This window comes from Ambystoma mexicanum, chromosome 11 (genome assembly GCF_040938575.1).
Source record: "Ambystoma mexicanum isolate Mex_15411 chromosome 11, UKY_AmexF1_1, whole genome shotgun sequence".
Classification (NCBI taxonomy): domain Eukaryota; kingdom Metazoa; phylum Chordata; class Amphibia; order Caudata; family Ambystomatidae; genus Ambystoma; species Ambystoma mexicanum.
In genome coordinates this window covers 569723938-569740157 of record NC_090934.1, presented here as the reverse complement: position 1 = coordinate 569740157, position 16220 = coordinate 569723938, and the positions used below count along the sequence as shown (strand labels likewise).

At 42.5% G+C, this 16220-nt stretch overlaps 1 protein-coding gene across 6 annotated transcripts in view; it reads right to left on the bottom strand.

Moving 5' to 3' along the window:
- SHANK2 (SH3 and multiple ankyrin repeat domains 2) overlaps positions 1 to 16220 on the bottom strand; it is a 4166579-nt gene that overhangs the window by 2352837 nt on the left and 1797522 nt on the right. For all 6 annotated transcript variants that reach the window (XM_069623409.1, XM_069623408.1, XM_069623411.1 and 3 more), the window contains one exon: positions 12985 to 13051. In XM_069623409.1, coding sequence (XP_069479510.1) covers positions 12985 to 13051 — 67 coding nt within the window. The remainder of the gene's footprint in view (positions 1 to 12984; positions 13052 to 16220) is intronic.

Below are 16220 nucleotides of genomic sequence, written 5' to 3'. Positions count from 1 at the left end.
CCTTAAATGAACTATTTGTACTGCAGTGTGGGGAAAGGCGATGGTTAAATGATATGCACAAATGTATGCCCTATCAACACATTACACACTAGACAGGGACTTTCTTAACATGATGTTTTGTACTGTTACATAAGATATCAGTACCTAAAGTATATCATAAATTTGAATAAAGGAATTAATTAGAAAGTCTTTCTTTGTATGACCGCGCCACCAGCTCTTTTTAGCACAGTAAAATAAAATGGCTTGTTTTTTTTACCGGAATGAACTACTGGATTACACATACTGCACACCTAGTTCATCTGATAATCTTTTTTGTGCTTTGGTTTCTTGCCAACCATTTCAACATGTGATGGATTGGAGAGGAGACCTGTGCTTAATATTACATTTTTTAATTATTATTATAGTATTTATTGAGAGTGGACCTAGATTCGAGAAGCAACTGAGCACTTTACAGAGGTATACAACAGACAACATATACAGAGGGGGGTAGGATGGAAAGTGGGTTACAGCTATACAAGAGGGTGGCGAGGAGAGTAACCGACAGCATCTAGCGAGTCAAGTGGCGCAGGGGCAACGTGATGGCTTAGGTGTGAGGAGGAGAGATTCGTTGAAGAGGTCATCTGCCCACTGCCTAGATTTTGTGTGTCTCCTACGCCTCTGCATACCCGGAGGAGTCACAATCACAAACAATAAGGATTTCACAAAACCCTTTTTTGTCTCCTCACGGTCTCTTGTTTAGTATTGTAATCTTGTTAGCTCATGAGCCCCTTTCATATTTGCAAAATAACAACAGTGCATTTTCTCTTGTGGAGAATGTAAAATACACCTCTAACATATACCATGAATTTTAACTTAGGATAGAAGTGCAATTTATAGGGCCATGCGGAAATGTTCATCTTTGCCCTCTTGCAGAATGAATTTATCTGAAGTTGCCCGTGCTAGAAAGAAGGTATGCCAATGTGCCAAATGGTTGTTTATGATGCTGATTGACAGCAAGAATGCACTAGCCTTGTACACAGTGGGAATGCCTCTGGACCTAAGGTTGGCTCTGCTATTGGCCTTCAGGCTGGCTGGAATAGCTGAACTGCCAGGTTCACCACAGCCCCTGCCCGACCCCGAGCCAGCCTGCAAGCAGACAAGAGATCACTTCCCCCGAGGATATCTTCAAGGCACAAGTACATTGCTTGTTTTATCGCCAGGCAATGGCCCATTCTTCACTGGTGTTAGTGCTCGAGCATTGCCTATAATTTCTCTGGCTGTAAGGGCAGGGAAAGTATTAAGTATTGCTAGGTTTTGTATGGATGCAGTTTCAGGATCTAGACGGTTGGAATCAACTGCACAATTGCTGTCTATATGTCTATGTTAAGGCAGAACTAATTAGGTTATTGATTGCACCTGCATTGTTTACTGTGGCAATAGCAAAACGATTTAGCCCTTGTGCAATTACATCTCTACTAGCTTTAGCCACTGGCGTAATGGGGGTCCCCACAGCCCTTGCAGTGCGTGGGGCCCCATGATGTCCATGGCCAGTGCGGAGGCCCAGTGACAGTGGGGCCCCTCAGCAGGGCTTGCAGGGGGGTCCTCACATTTTGTGTTACACCACTGGCTTTAGAACTAAACCCAGCAGCAGAAATATGGTGATTAGCGGCTAGCCACACCTAACTAGTGCACATCCTTTCATTGCGCCAGTATTAAGACCAACATTGATGTTTTTACTCTTCTAGCTCTACTACCAGCAGTTCAGGCCTGCCATAAAAAAAAAGTCGAAGACCCAAGCTTTTGAAAATGCTGGTATACTCTCAGTTTGTCCATGGCATATCATGCGTAGTGGTGGGCAAAATGTCCACCCGTGAAGTGAAAAGTGCTGAATTCGCACTGGAATTTGCTTCCGCCCGTTCTGCGGAATCTGTATTACAGTTTGGTTTGGTGTGGTTTCGCGCGGTTCCATGTTGGTTTTTTGAAGCGAGATGAGAAACTTCAAGCAGGCCTCTATTTTGATCAGTGCTAGTTTCTTGAAGCAACACGAGAAACTTTGTGCGTATTTTCCTGAACCGTATTAGTTTGGTGCAGTGCCATGCGAAACGACACGAGAAACTTAATTTTTCAGCCTGTGCTGGTTTCGCACAGTGACACAAGAAACTTTGTTCTTTTTCCGAACCATGTTAGTTTCATGCAGTGAGAAATGTGTGCAGTTTCCCGATTCTGTGCTAGTTTTGCACAGCGACACGTGAAATTTTGCACAGCCCTTTTTCCAAACCAGACTTGTTTCGTGCTGCGGCATGAAAAACATTGCATGTGTTTTGTAATCCACATTAGATTCACGCATAGGCATGAGAAAGCGCGTGCCCTCTTTACGATTCACGCAACTTTCGTGCATAGGCACGAAAAACTTTGTGCTGCTATTTTTAATTTGTGCTAGGTTTGCTCAGCAGCACGAGAACATGTGGGTGGCTCATTTCAATTTGTGCTGGGTTCGTGCAGCACCATGAGAAACTTTGCAGCAATCTTTTTGATACATAGGGTTGGCAGAATGGCAGATTGGGGTGAAGCGGATTGAAATCCGACATATTTTGCTTCCATTGCTGGCAGAACAGAATTTAACAATTTCGTTGAGCCCTAATCATGACATGACATATTACACCATAACAGAACAGAACGTTTGTCATGATGTCCTTTCATATCTAATGATATAACTATCTTGATATATCAAGTCATAGGGCATTTCATCATATGCCATGATATTTCATGACATCATGTAATGTCATTGCACGATGACATAAACAACAAAAAAAGGGTTCTAGGTCATTATTTTTCGAAGAAACATTTATTTAAGGTTCTTTTCTTTATAGTAGAAACAATTATACAATTAATTCAATAAGCACAGCACAACATCTCAATCCAATGGACAACAAACCATTAGCACAGAGAAATAGAAAACTCAAGCAACATTTCTATTCTCAAAATGTATAAATCATATACTCAATCATGCCATTCATACCATCAACACAATCTTAAACAAAATTACACAAAACAAACACATAATTATCCATGCAAGGTCTCATGAATACATTTCCTTTGAGAGTTAGGGTACCCAAATTAAGTTTTGTTATGGACCCTGCAGCTAACCAGTCTCAAACAGTTTCGACATGTAGGACATTTTACCACGTCTTCATCAGGGGAGTATACATACTACAAAACAAAAAGTCAGACAACTGTGTATCAAAGCATCGTCCATTGTACCTATACATTTAAAAATTGTTATTTACAAAACTCATACCTAACAATTGATGGTATGAATATTAGAAAAGGGGAAAGCATCCGAGAGGGCAAGGAATGTCTACCTTCCTACAGCCGATAGGGCCCCATTGTGAGAAAGAGGGCGTGTGTACCAAAGGAAAGGAGAGAAAGAAAGAGAACAAGGGAAAAGGGAGGGCAGCAGTGTTTCTCCTGTATCCAGTATGACACCTCTTGCATGGATGGAAGTCTTAATAGCCAACAGAGTATCACCAGGAAAGCCCAACCCGGAGGTGGTGCAATCGAGTCGCCAGACTCTGCTAATACAATGTCTCCTTAGTGCATCACTGCAGGGCAAAAAGAAAGGCATTTGAAGTGACCCAAACCGCATTAGTTAGTGAATTGGAGGAAATGGCCAAGGGGTGGAATGTACTACCTACATGTGGATTGATTGCCCAAGGTCGAAGGGAAAAAAGCAACCGTCAGCCACGTGGAGATGTTTGCTCGCAGTCGCTGTGATCGTCAATGCAGAGTAATAAGGTGTATGCCGTCACAAGGCGAGATACGTGGGAAGGTTCTGAAGTTGATTGCAAATGGAATGGAAGTAATCGTGAGAGACTGCTTTTGGGATAAAAGAGGCAAAGAGCAGTTGCTGGAGCCAACAGACAGTATGAGGGCATGATGGCACCTTGAAAACAGATGACAGGCACCGCAAGCGGGGGGTGCACTTGGCCAAGCCAGAGGGTGGCAACAGGGGTGCTTACCGGTGCAAAAAGCGATATTATATTAAGGCGCTCTGGGCTGTCTAAGGTTTTTGAAACAGCTGTGGCAGTGACGGTGGAGTTCTATCCATTGTCCACGCGGCTGGGCGAAAAGGAAAAGTTAGTGAATGCCTGTTCTTTCCATTGTCTACCCTACGGGGAGTGCAATCGGCCAAGCCAGAGGACGGCAAATGGGTTGTTTACTGTTACGAAAAGTGGTGTTGTGTTAAGGCACAGTCAGTAGTCCAAGGTTTTTGAGTCAGCTGTGGGGTTCGTTCCAATGTCCACGCTACGGGCAAAAAGGATAATTAGTGAATGAGCTTCCAGGCAAAGTGTCTATAAGGGTGGACTGGACTTACCTAGTATGAGAAGCAGGAGTGTCTGCAGTGAAGGCAGACTTGGCACTGTGCAGTCTGGGCGCTCTGAGGGATGATCTGTATCCAAATACACCCAAAGTAAACACGCATGTCAGGTGACCTGCATGAAGTACAGTTCAAGTGACCATTTTGGAATGGGAAAAGCCTCGCCAAACGTAGAAAGATGTATCTAATGGCACATTACGGTGCAAGTGTCATGAATGGATCCTGCAGGTGGACCGGCAATATTTTCCAATGGGTGCCGAAATCAGGGGAGTGGGTCTTGAGGGCAGGGGGAGAGAGCATTCCTGAGCCTGTCAATTTACAGGTCCCTAATGGGAAAAATGTGAGGGAGTGCATCTGATCATTGATGACAATGGTCAGGGAAAATGACCAGGAGGGGGCACGCTCAGAGACAAAAAATGAGGAGTCACAGTTGAATTTTCCCTTCAATGCATGGGGTCCTGGTTCAATGGTATAGGAGTCGAACAGAACCAGGAGGTGGCAGACACTGTTTAATGAATGAGGGAGGGACAGATGAATTATCCCTCCAGTATATTAAATCCTGATTCAATGGTTTTCAAATTGAACATCCACATTTGTTCTTTAAGTTTAGATTCTGGGAGATTGCCTCCCCATTGGTCCCTGTGGCCTTGTCAACACAGAACCAGTTGAGTTCCTCAGCGATGTCTCCTAGTCCACTGTAGTGTACTGCTAAAGGGGCTCATATATTTTTTGTTCGTATTTTGGAACAGTGTTCAGTAATCCTTAGGTTCACCTGTTGTCCAGCTTTACATATGTAGATTTTATTACATGGGCAAGTAATGGCAAGTATGACATTAGAGTTTTCAGATGTTGTGAATGATCTCAATTGCCATGTTCGTCTATTAGCATCACATGATTTAACTTTTTTGGATAATCTGCATGCAGTATAAGAATTACAAGGGTTGTGCCCAATGACAGGTCTGTTCATTACATCCACAATGCAACTCTGAGGTGGATCATTCCTGGTTGCATGCACAAGTCTTTGTTTTAAGCATTTGGACTTCTTAAAGGCAAAAAGAGCTTTTTCCATCACATGTTCTGCAGTCTGTAGTACATGCCAATTTTTCAGAATAGAGCTCCAAATTGCTTGGGCTTGTTAATAGAATGTGAGCACACATACTGCTCTAGATATATCTTCCTTCTCAGAATTCTCAATTATCAGTGCATCTCTATTGGCAAATTGTGCTCTCTTTTTACAATGGTTGACCAGTTTTTTAGGGTATCCACATGCATGTAGTTTTTTCGACAGGATCTCTGCATGTTGTTGAAAAAGGGCAATGTCTGTACAGTTCCTCCTTAGTCGGAGGAACATACCATATGGGAGGTTATTAATAAGGCTGGAAGGGTGTTGAGTTGAAAATGCAGGGTGCTGTTCCATTCTGTAGGCTTTAGGTACAATTCTGTTTCCAATTGTCCTACTGTATAGAAAATACATAAATCCAGAAAATGTATGGATATCGGAATTGATTCATGTGTGAATCTTAGATCCCGATTTTGCTCACAATGGGGCCCTATCGTCTGTAGGGAGGTAAACTCTCCTTTCTATCTCACATGCTTTTCCCCTTTTTTAATATTTATACATCAATTGTTAAGGATGAGTTTTGTAAATAGTAATTTTAAATGTATAGGTACAATGGACGATGCCCTCATACACGGTTGTCAGACTTTTTGTTTTGTAGTATGTTTACTCCCCTGATGAAGACATGGTAACATTTCCTACACGTTGAAACTGGTTGGGACTGGTTAACTACAGGATCCCTAAAAAAACTTAATTTGGGTACCCTAACTCCTGACCTGAAAGAAATGGATTCATGAGACCTTACATGGATAATTATGTTTTTGTTTTGTGTAATGTTGTTTAAGTTTGTGTTTTGGTATGAAAAGTGTGATTGAGTATATGATTTATAAATATTGAGAATAGAAATGTTGATTGGGTTTTCTATTTGTCTGTGCTAATGGTTTGTTGTCCACTGGATTGAGATTTTGTGCTGTGATTTTTGAATTAACTGTACGAATTCTTTCTACTATAAAAAAAGAACCTTAAATAAAAGTTTCTGTTGTTTAATTTATTCTTCCTTGGTCCTAGAATGAGGGACACCTTCTTTTCTGTTTCTTTATTGCACAATGACATGACATGCACAGAAAGCTACCCAACCCATTCCATGTAATCTCCCGGTTTCCATTCCAAGTAAGGTTCCAACTTGCCACTCCCAGTAAGCATGGTATTTCTATTAAGCTACCAACTGGCATTCCCCATAAACTCCCAGTTTTACAACCCAGTACATGTGTCATTCCCATGTCATGCTATGATATGTTGTATCATCATGTCACATTTCATAATATGTAATGCTAGGCTACATGCTATTTCAAGTTATGTCATGTGGGATATGCCCCAGTGGGAAATCTAATCTGGGTGCTGTGGCCAGTTTGCAATCACCTTCATCCTCACTCTACCACGCAAGAGCCCGCCACCTGCCACATATACCCCACGTCCCATGCCAGATAAAACAGACACAGCCTTAGAACCACTCATAACACCCCTAGTCTCCCCACTGTCATAGCCCTCCACTCTCCTCAACAATTAGTACACCATCATCACGCAGGCATGCAGCGAAATTGCCCCCCTCAAATCACAAAAACCCTGCAACCACCACCATGAACCAGGGTTCAACAGCTCCCTCCTATCTGTCAAGCAGTAAGCCAGCTTTTGTTGCAGGGGCATGGACCTTGTAGGGCATGGCAGGGGTAGGTACAGAGATTCCTTACTTCTCTTCTGCTCCTCTTAGATGGCACACAGAAGGGGAAGAGGAAGACAGCATTCCTGACTCATCTAGTATTGATGAATTGCAGCTACTCAAAATATATGGGAGATCCTTGGCATTTAATGGCACTTTATGGCCAACAATGGGAGTGCCTTAGCAAATAATAGCTTGTAAATTCTATAACTGACAAATGGCAGGAGTACCTGGACTGATGATGACAATACCTTTTATATGAGCATGTGATGGAAATTAAGGCATTAGCTGGCATGTGGTATTAGCCTCTAGATGTATAATTGTTATAACTGGCAAAATGAGCATCTGGTTATATGATGACAGTATCTCAAACATGCTGTACCTGGGTATACAATGTCTATGCCTGGCAAACAGTGTGAGTGTCAGGGTATACGATGGCGCTAGCTTGGCGATGGTGCAAATGCATTGCAATATGATGACTATTCTCTGCAATGATTTCAAATTTACCATATGATTGCAGCAATTGGTTAATGGTGGCAGTACTTATCAAGTGGTGTGCGTACTGGAAAATGCCATAAGAATAATTCTGTTTGGTCTATTAGGTGGCACCAAGCCAAAACTGTTGTATTAGAGTACAGATAGGGAGAAATGGCATATGGGGAGGGACATGCAGTTTGTAGAATTTGCTTGGTTAGTTGTCCACCCATTGACTGCCGATGGCCATGCTAATCCCTATGGTCATTCCCACCCAATTCCAGCCCATCCCTCCTCATTTGAACTATTTGACCTCGCTTTGATCAAGTTTTTTCATCAAACTTTGCACTCAAAGTGCTTGCCAGTGTTTATTGAAAGCAGTCTTTCCAGAGTTAATGACTTAATTGGTGCTGTAAACCTGCTACTGGTGTAATAAAATGTCTTAACCATGTCTGCCTTCAGCCACTCGAGTTATAAGCACTATGCATATCCTTCACTGAAGTCCTGTTAAACACAAGCATTGGCAAAGCCACCAGTTTTGTCGTGAGTGACTGCTAGTAGATACCCAAGTACTCCCACCAATTTGATCCTGCTACCATCTATGGCCAGTTAATACCAGTACTTCAATGTCTGGCAAGTGCCGTTCCCATGCCTGCACAAAAGCCCAGACTGTTGGCCTTGCCAATGCTTGTTAATACATGTGTGTGCAATTACTACACTGTCCACGTCTATTTACCCATAACTGTATTACCAACAATCACAACCAGTAAAGATGCTCTGCCGGTATCTGGGCTGGGTGTTGTGCCGTTTATTTTAGCCATAGACCCTTTCATATTTGCGAAGGGAACTAGGGCATATTTTCTCTGTTGAATAATGTGAAAATACAAGTCTATAACTTGAAATCTAACCCACGCTCGCAAGCCATAAGTTATAATAGGCCATTTGGGAAATTTCCTTTTTCGTCCTGTTTGCAGAAAATGTTGTGAAGAACAGGACACGCTTTTTCATCAGCAGAAAATGCCTGCCTAGGCTGGACAGGATCTCCTCAAGAGAACACTCTATCCACGAGTTCTGAAGCACACTCTCAAATACCAACACCACCAGCGCCTTGCATGACAACAGAATAAAATGCAGCTCTAGGGGGAGAGGGGAAGCGTCATGTGAAGGCTAGACTTCCCGTATGCGTCCACCTCGCCACGAACTGACCAACAGGCAGAGTTAAGGGCCTCACAGAGCTTCGTCCAGGTGCGGTCCCAATCATGCACTTTGCTCCTTCTCTGCAGCCCTGCAGCTCTCTGCACCTCCCACCTTTCAATGCTCCAGTTCCAGGTGATAGGGATAAGAATACCAGCAAGCCCGTTGCACGTTATATGTGACTGCAGATTCGTGTTGCCTTCAAGCCCACACAGAATTCTTTAGGTAATGAGTGGGTCTGGGGAAAGAGGTTACTGGGGTTCATAATGGAAACGTGAGATTGCAAACAAAGCACTGAGAAAAGTAGGGTTTTACTGCCAACGCCCCTATAGTGACATACATTTTCTAAAAAGGATCAAGGATTAGACAAGCTAAATTTAAGCAATATGCCCCTCGCAGCGGGGGCATTACCGACACAGGCAGGGGTGTTGCTAGGTCTGGAAAAAACCTGGGGCTACGCTGATGTCAGAGCTGTCAGGACTGGGGGCTAGCTAGTCTTTTGGTTGTAGCTCATGAGATTCTATCCAGGGCTACAACCAAAAGACCAGAGGCTATATCCCCTTTAGCCCCCCCTAGCAACATCTCTGGACTCAGGTAATGCCCCGGGGCCTCGTGAAGGCCTTAGCAAAGGTCCCAGGACATTACCTGAGTCGGTAATGCCCCCGCCGCGAGGGGCATATCTCTATAAGTACTCCGGCCCGCAATATCTGCATGACCAGGGCACTAAAAGCAAAAGCATTTTTTTCTGACCCGAAAAGTCTCCGGGAAAGGGAAAACAGAGTCCATTTTCCCTTTCCATGGCACCATCCAGAGTGGACGTGCTGGGGCGAAGGCAGCCTCTCAGCAGTGGGGAGGCTTGCAGGAGGGATGGCCCAGCTTTGAGCCTCCTCAGTGGCTGAGGGGCTGCTATGCCCCCCACCAAGAACAAGGTGGCTGGAATCCTGGCCGAGAATCGAAGGATTCTCGGCCAGGTAACGACCAGGTGAGAGCCAATCAGAATGTGTGTTGCATTCTGCTTGACTCTCGCTGGGTACTAAGACGTTAAACGATCCGTTGTTATATAATGTCAAATTGAGCCATGCCCTGTCATGGTAGGTAATACGGCTTGTGAGACACACACATGCACACACCCACCTCCCCACCCTTCCCCATCCTGAAAACCCAGGGAAATAAGATGTCAGAATCCAGTGTGCTGGGTTTCCAACAAAGCGCCTGTGGAAATTCTTTCATATATAGGTACATACGTTCGGTACCAACAAGACACTTCTTGCTTCTGTAAATAGGTAGAGAAGGAAGATAGAACTATGGAGCTCCCGGAGTTACAAGGAGGTTCCCAACCATTCAAGTCCATCCTTCTACGGGACCTTTCACTTAGGGGTTTTCGGAGTCGAACACTCTTCATAATATAATCAACCCAACAGCTGTACAATGATTACATTTGTATTCTCTACATCTGTGGAGATGGAGAGGCCGATGGTCACTTTACAGGTGGGACCCGTGCTAATAAAGCAAACCACCTGGACTGATGTGGGATCAGGGGGAATACCCTAGTTCAACAGACATCATTTATGATATGATTTGATAAGGCATTTATAACACGCCTATGTGTTTTGAGGCCATCCTATCAGGATGCACGGAATTAAACATGGAGACCTTAGACTATATCATGGGGCTGGATGACGTACTTACAAAGACTTCTAAACAAAAACACCCCTTGTTGCAAGTTAATCACCAGTTGTATCCTCTTTGGGCAAAACAAGATGGTAGCAGATGGTTATAAGGTCCTCAAGTGCAGGCCTTGGGGAGTGACTATATATTCCAGAGGAAAGCACAACTACCATTGACAAACCAGGTGTCACCCAAAAGAAGGGGAGGGGGATATTCTCTTAAAGATATACAAACGAAAATCATTGAGGAACAGGTTTTACAGTGAAAGCAAATGGCTCTCTTGTAAGTGTGTGATAGCACCCTGTGAAGAGACATCTGAGGAGGAACTTGATTTCTTAAGCATCAGAAGAAGTGGCCGACTGACTGCGATCACTGGTATTTTGTGGTGAATGGTCCTGTGCCACTTGAGAGTGAGCCAATGACCCCCCCACCCCTCTCTAAGGCCACCACATTCCACAATGTCTTCATGAGAGCACTATGAATGACACAGAAACATTATCTGCTACCAGCAGGGTTTCGTGAGCAGAAGAAAGTAGCAATATCCTGAATTCTCATTTCTTTCTTTCTCATGCAAGAGAGCATATTGCACTAGATATTGTTAATAACTTGTGATGTTCTTAGGAAACTCTTATCATTATCAGCGTTCATCATTGTGATGGATCTGAAGTCATCATCTTCAAAAAATTGAAGTTATCGAAAGAGGGCCGCTTCTCGGGAGACGTCCAACCCAAAACAAACACTGACACGTGAATGCTCTTTTAAACACTTATGCAGGTGCAGAGAGGCATGTGCTTATGTCTTCCAAGTGATCATGAGCATCATCATTATGCATGTATCTGTAGGGTAGGTTTTCCAGGACACACACGGAAGGCCATCGTATCACAAGGGACTACACATTGAATTTGCATTGAACTGCAACTAATATCTTAATCTACTGATGAATTATATCCCATATTGAATGCATGATGTATTGCTTTTTACCTCATTCCCATCAAACATTTACCTTTCATTTTGAGATATAAGATATATCACATGGTTTATATGTCTTTATTTTTATGAATCATGACACAAATGGACTGCATTTTTCTGATGTTACCATCTCTTTAATAATGTTTTATCTCATACCTCCCTTTAACTGGGAAACATTGTTTTGTGATTATGATTAAAAATTCACCTGCTTGCTTCCCTAATGTAGAATCACCAGATGTTATGAATATATCAAACACTGATATGCTGTGTCCACTTCAGTTACAGTACAAAAAAAGTCCTGTAACAGCGTCTGACTTAAAACACACGCTCCTTCTCCCATGAACGACAATAATGTATTACCACAACAGAAATGAACAAGTAGATATCACTGATATTATTAGAAAACTAAGAAGGAAGCACTAAAGATACAATTGAAACACTAATGCGTGCACACAATTTTATGAAAACGCATGACAATACATATGGCTGAACAATTTCAATTAAAGAACCTACATGTTCTTTAGAGCAAATTCCATAGCATAGTAAAACATGGAGACATGTGTCCAAAACTAAGAAAACATTGTGTCTAGATGAAAACACAATGTCTGGAGCTTTTGAATATGACACAAAGTTTTGAGGATGTAATGCAAGTCCTGTCCATTAGAGCTTATAAATGCAGAAGATCATTTAATAAAGAAGGGTTTTTTGATGTATACTAATGCCGACCAGCAGAAATAGGTCACCCAACAAACCAACAAAACCACAGAATGTTACCAAGGTAATATATGTGTCAATGATGAAAGTGGGCAGTACTTTCTCAATAAATGTGCTCTATAAATTACCAAACAACATTTCTTTTCTATTCTCACCTATTCTCGAACTAACGTGGCAATTCACATCATTTGCATAGTGTACATACAAAATGCACCAAAATTGCTCTGCATTTTTGACAAAGACACAAAGACAAAAGGCTATAACAACAGATGAACAACTTTAATTGGCTATGACGCCGGTGTAAATGAAAGCAACAAACATACTGTGTGGTGAGCAGTTTTGAGAGCATGCCTCTAAATCACCCATCATGGCACAAAAACACAGAGCACACACTGAATTCTAAAATTGAAAATCTAACACACTCACAAGAAACACTCTTTATCCACCAACATAAAATAAGCAATCCAGAAATGAAACTTTATTCACTTTATAAAAAGTACTATGGTTATTACTGTTAAGTGTCCACATTTAAAAAAAAAAAGACATTCAATGTATCTGTATTACTTGATCTTATCCCAAATAAACACTAATAAAATGGATTCTTGTTTCAGGTTCTGGAATTAAAGGGGTAGTTCATAAACAACACATTAATTACACTTGTGGTACTTGGGATAGTCTTCACCTTTTTGAAAGTCAATATTGCCCTTCACAATATATGGTTTTATTCTGACTTCCATTCAGATCAATGTTGTCCCAATTATTTCAGCAGCTCCCTATATTTGATTATTTGTGTCCTCATAGTTGCACATCATTAACATTTGAATAATCACTTACCTATGTCAGATTCCTTGTGGTTCTTTATAAATTCAGCCAGCTCAAAGTTTCCTGCTATGATGGCCACCTGAAAATAATGTAGAAGGTATAGCATTTAAGTGCTTATGATATTAAGCATACATTAAGGTGAAACAGGTATATTATTTGAAACATATCAACTCTGCAAGAAACATACTTTTGTCAGAAAGTTATAAAAATAATGTATAGAATTAGCATTGTGACAAAATGCATCTGCTTCCTTTCAGGGATATTGGAAGAACATGTAATCAGTGCATTTTTTCATTACAAATTATGACACATATGTTTCAGTAAGACCTAGGATCCTTCATTTTCTGAGTGAGTAAAATGCTGACATTCACCACTCCTGATGATGGCAAATAAAACATTGAAATGTCCAAGATTAAAAGAAAACAACCTATTTTCGAGCTAATACATGTGTAGCGTTTATTATTTCAAAATATACAATCTTGTAAACTGGGACCTTTCTTCAAGTAGCTAATTCACAAAGAAGTTACCAGTAGTAGATAAAACTTACTGTTGATTTACTCCTGGAAAGAGACCATTGGTTTTCCTTAAGAAGTTACTAGAGTAGCTCTAACCTACGCATGCAAAGGGATGAGTAAAACAGGAGTAAGTCAGAGTTACTGCCATTAATACCTTTTTAATCAAAAAGCCCCTCTCCAGAAGTAACTCAAAGCCCTATTTTAATAAGCTTTGTGTTCGAATTGGTATACCATCACATTGTTAGAATGTGTATCTCTATGTTTTGCTCAGGACGTTATGCCCCCTTTAGGCATTATTACATTGTTTGACTATTCTTGTGCATTGACTTTTGGTTCAATTGTAAAATGCCTCTATGTAATGAATATTCATACCCGGAGAAGGGTGCACAGCCAATCAGGTGGCTGGTACAGTGGGTGAAAATACACAAACCCCGCCCACTGTTCTAGACACCCGAGGCCCTTCCCCAGCTAGCTTTCTTTTTTCTTTGCGTGGGGAGGCAACAGGCAGGCTCTCCCTGTTGCCTCCGCATGTTAGAAAAACCGAAATCTCCTTCCTCCTACCCCAACTTCCCTGTGCTCCAGTCCCCGATGCTCCTCCCGTCTGGCCGCCAACATTAAAATAGAAAAAGGACTACATCCCTTTTTGGATGACGGTGGCCATTTTGGAACTTATTTTTCATGGCCACTGTCATCTGAAAATGGACCTAGTCCCTTTTCTATTTTAATGGCGACAATAATTTGTTTTGACATTTTTTTTAATCTTTTTTTTTCTCTGACAGGAGATGGGCTCGTGTTGAGCTCATCTCCCGTCAGATGAAAAAAAAAGAAAACTATCTGCACCCAGGGAAATCCCGAGGTTCGAATAGCTTTCATGCCCAGACTGGGGGGCAGACATGGGCTTTAACGGCCCACAGCCCGAGCTGATTCTCTCACTTTGCTCGGGCCTACCAAAGCTTGAGCTGGAAGGCCATTAAAGCTCATGTCCACCCCCAGCCGGGGCGTGAAAGCTATATTGTGTGAACATAAAGCATTATGTGCTCTTTCAAAATGTTCCACAGTCTTCTTGGGCCAGCATCTATAACCCTATTTAATATAAGGTATGTGGTGTGATCTCTGTAAAAGGCACAAGACCTGTCTCAAGTTCAACTGTTGGATTGGTTCTGCCAAATAACCAGGCGTATTTAAGAGCTTTATGAAAGTAAAGCCACATCACAGGGTTTCATTCATGAATAATCTACAGAAAGACTAATGTTATTCCCACCTATATGTCTAAGACATTGTAAGATGGTCTAGTAAGCTTTAGGCTCAATTCTTGACAAAGTCCTTGATTGACAGTTATGTGGGCAACTGATTTTACAATGTATGCAAGGTGTAACTCAATATGGGATACGTAAGTGATTGAGAATTTGCACCCAGAGAAGGGCGCTCAGCCATCAGGTGGCTGGAACAGCTGGGGAGAATGCACATTTACCGGCCACTGTTCCAGCCACCCGAGGACCTTTCCCGGATGGCAAATGTTTTGTTGTTGTTGTGAATGTACAGAGGCAATGGGGCACCTCCTCACCGCCCAAAACTACCCAACCCTCCTCCACCCCCTTCCTCCCTACTTACCTGTGTACTGGAGCTCTGTGCTTCGGTCTAGCGCTCCTCCTGCCACCATAGAAATGGAAAAGGGCTTAGTCCCTTTTCCCTATGGCGGAGAGCAGCTTTTTGTTTTGTTTCCTCGTGTGACCCCAGTGGTGGGAATAGCTTTCATCCCTGCTGTGGGGGGCGGACATGTCCTTTAAATGCCCCGAGCCCTCGGGCTGGGGGCCATTAAAGGCCATGTACACCCCCCATCTCGGCAGCGGGGGTTAAAGCCATGTTATCCCACTGTCAATATCCATTTCCTTAGTGTGTTTTTCTCTTTTTTACTTACAATATATATTTTGGCGAAAATGTATCAAACACTTCCGACAAGATCATTTCATGGCATTTGTAACTACCAAAGCCCCATGGATATTTAGATATCTGTATTCCTTTGCTGTTTTGTGATGTCATTAATCGGAAACATAGTTCCAGCGGGTGCTTGGTGGGTGCTGGATTGTAGCCGCTCCCACTATGTGCCAACTGTCACCCATTCTGCCATGCACAGTGCTCCATTTCAGGAGTGCTGCACAAAACAACATTATCTTCTCTTCTGTGCTGGGACTGAAACCTTGCAGAGCCTCATTCGAGTTGCTGTACCAAGTGGAAGACTGTGAAGGCTCTGTCCCTGCAGCAAGTAGATGTTGCCTGAAAGCATGGCCAATAGAAAGACATGAGTGCATCTAATTTAAATGTTGCTCACATATCTTTCTATGGGCTGTGCAGGGGCGAAACTCAGGGTGGGGAGTGTCAATCAACTTTCCTTGCAATATCCTATTTCCTGTTTCGGCAGAGGCCCATTGAAGAATGAACAGATTAGTGCTGAGGGACAAGGCACAGGACTAGGCTTCAACAAAAGGTAACTTTAAAAATAACTGTTTGTGTGAGTGCGTTGTGGAATTAATGGGAATGTGTGAGAATGTGAACGCATGAATGAGTGCAGGTGGAATTTCTGGCTCTATGAATGTGTGTGCATGTGTGTGTGTGTGTGTCTGTGTGTGTGTGGTGTGTGAGCGTAATTTAAGAAAATAAATCTACACCCTACAGCGAGCTCCCTTGCAAAGTCAGCTTCAGGTTCAGATGAGTTTGTTTTGAACAGTGAAGAAA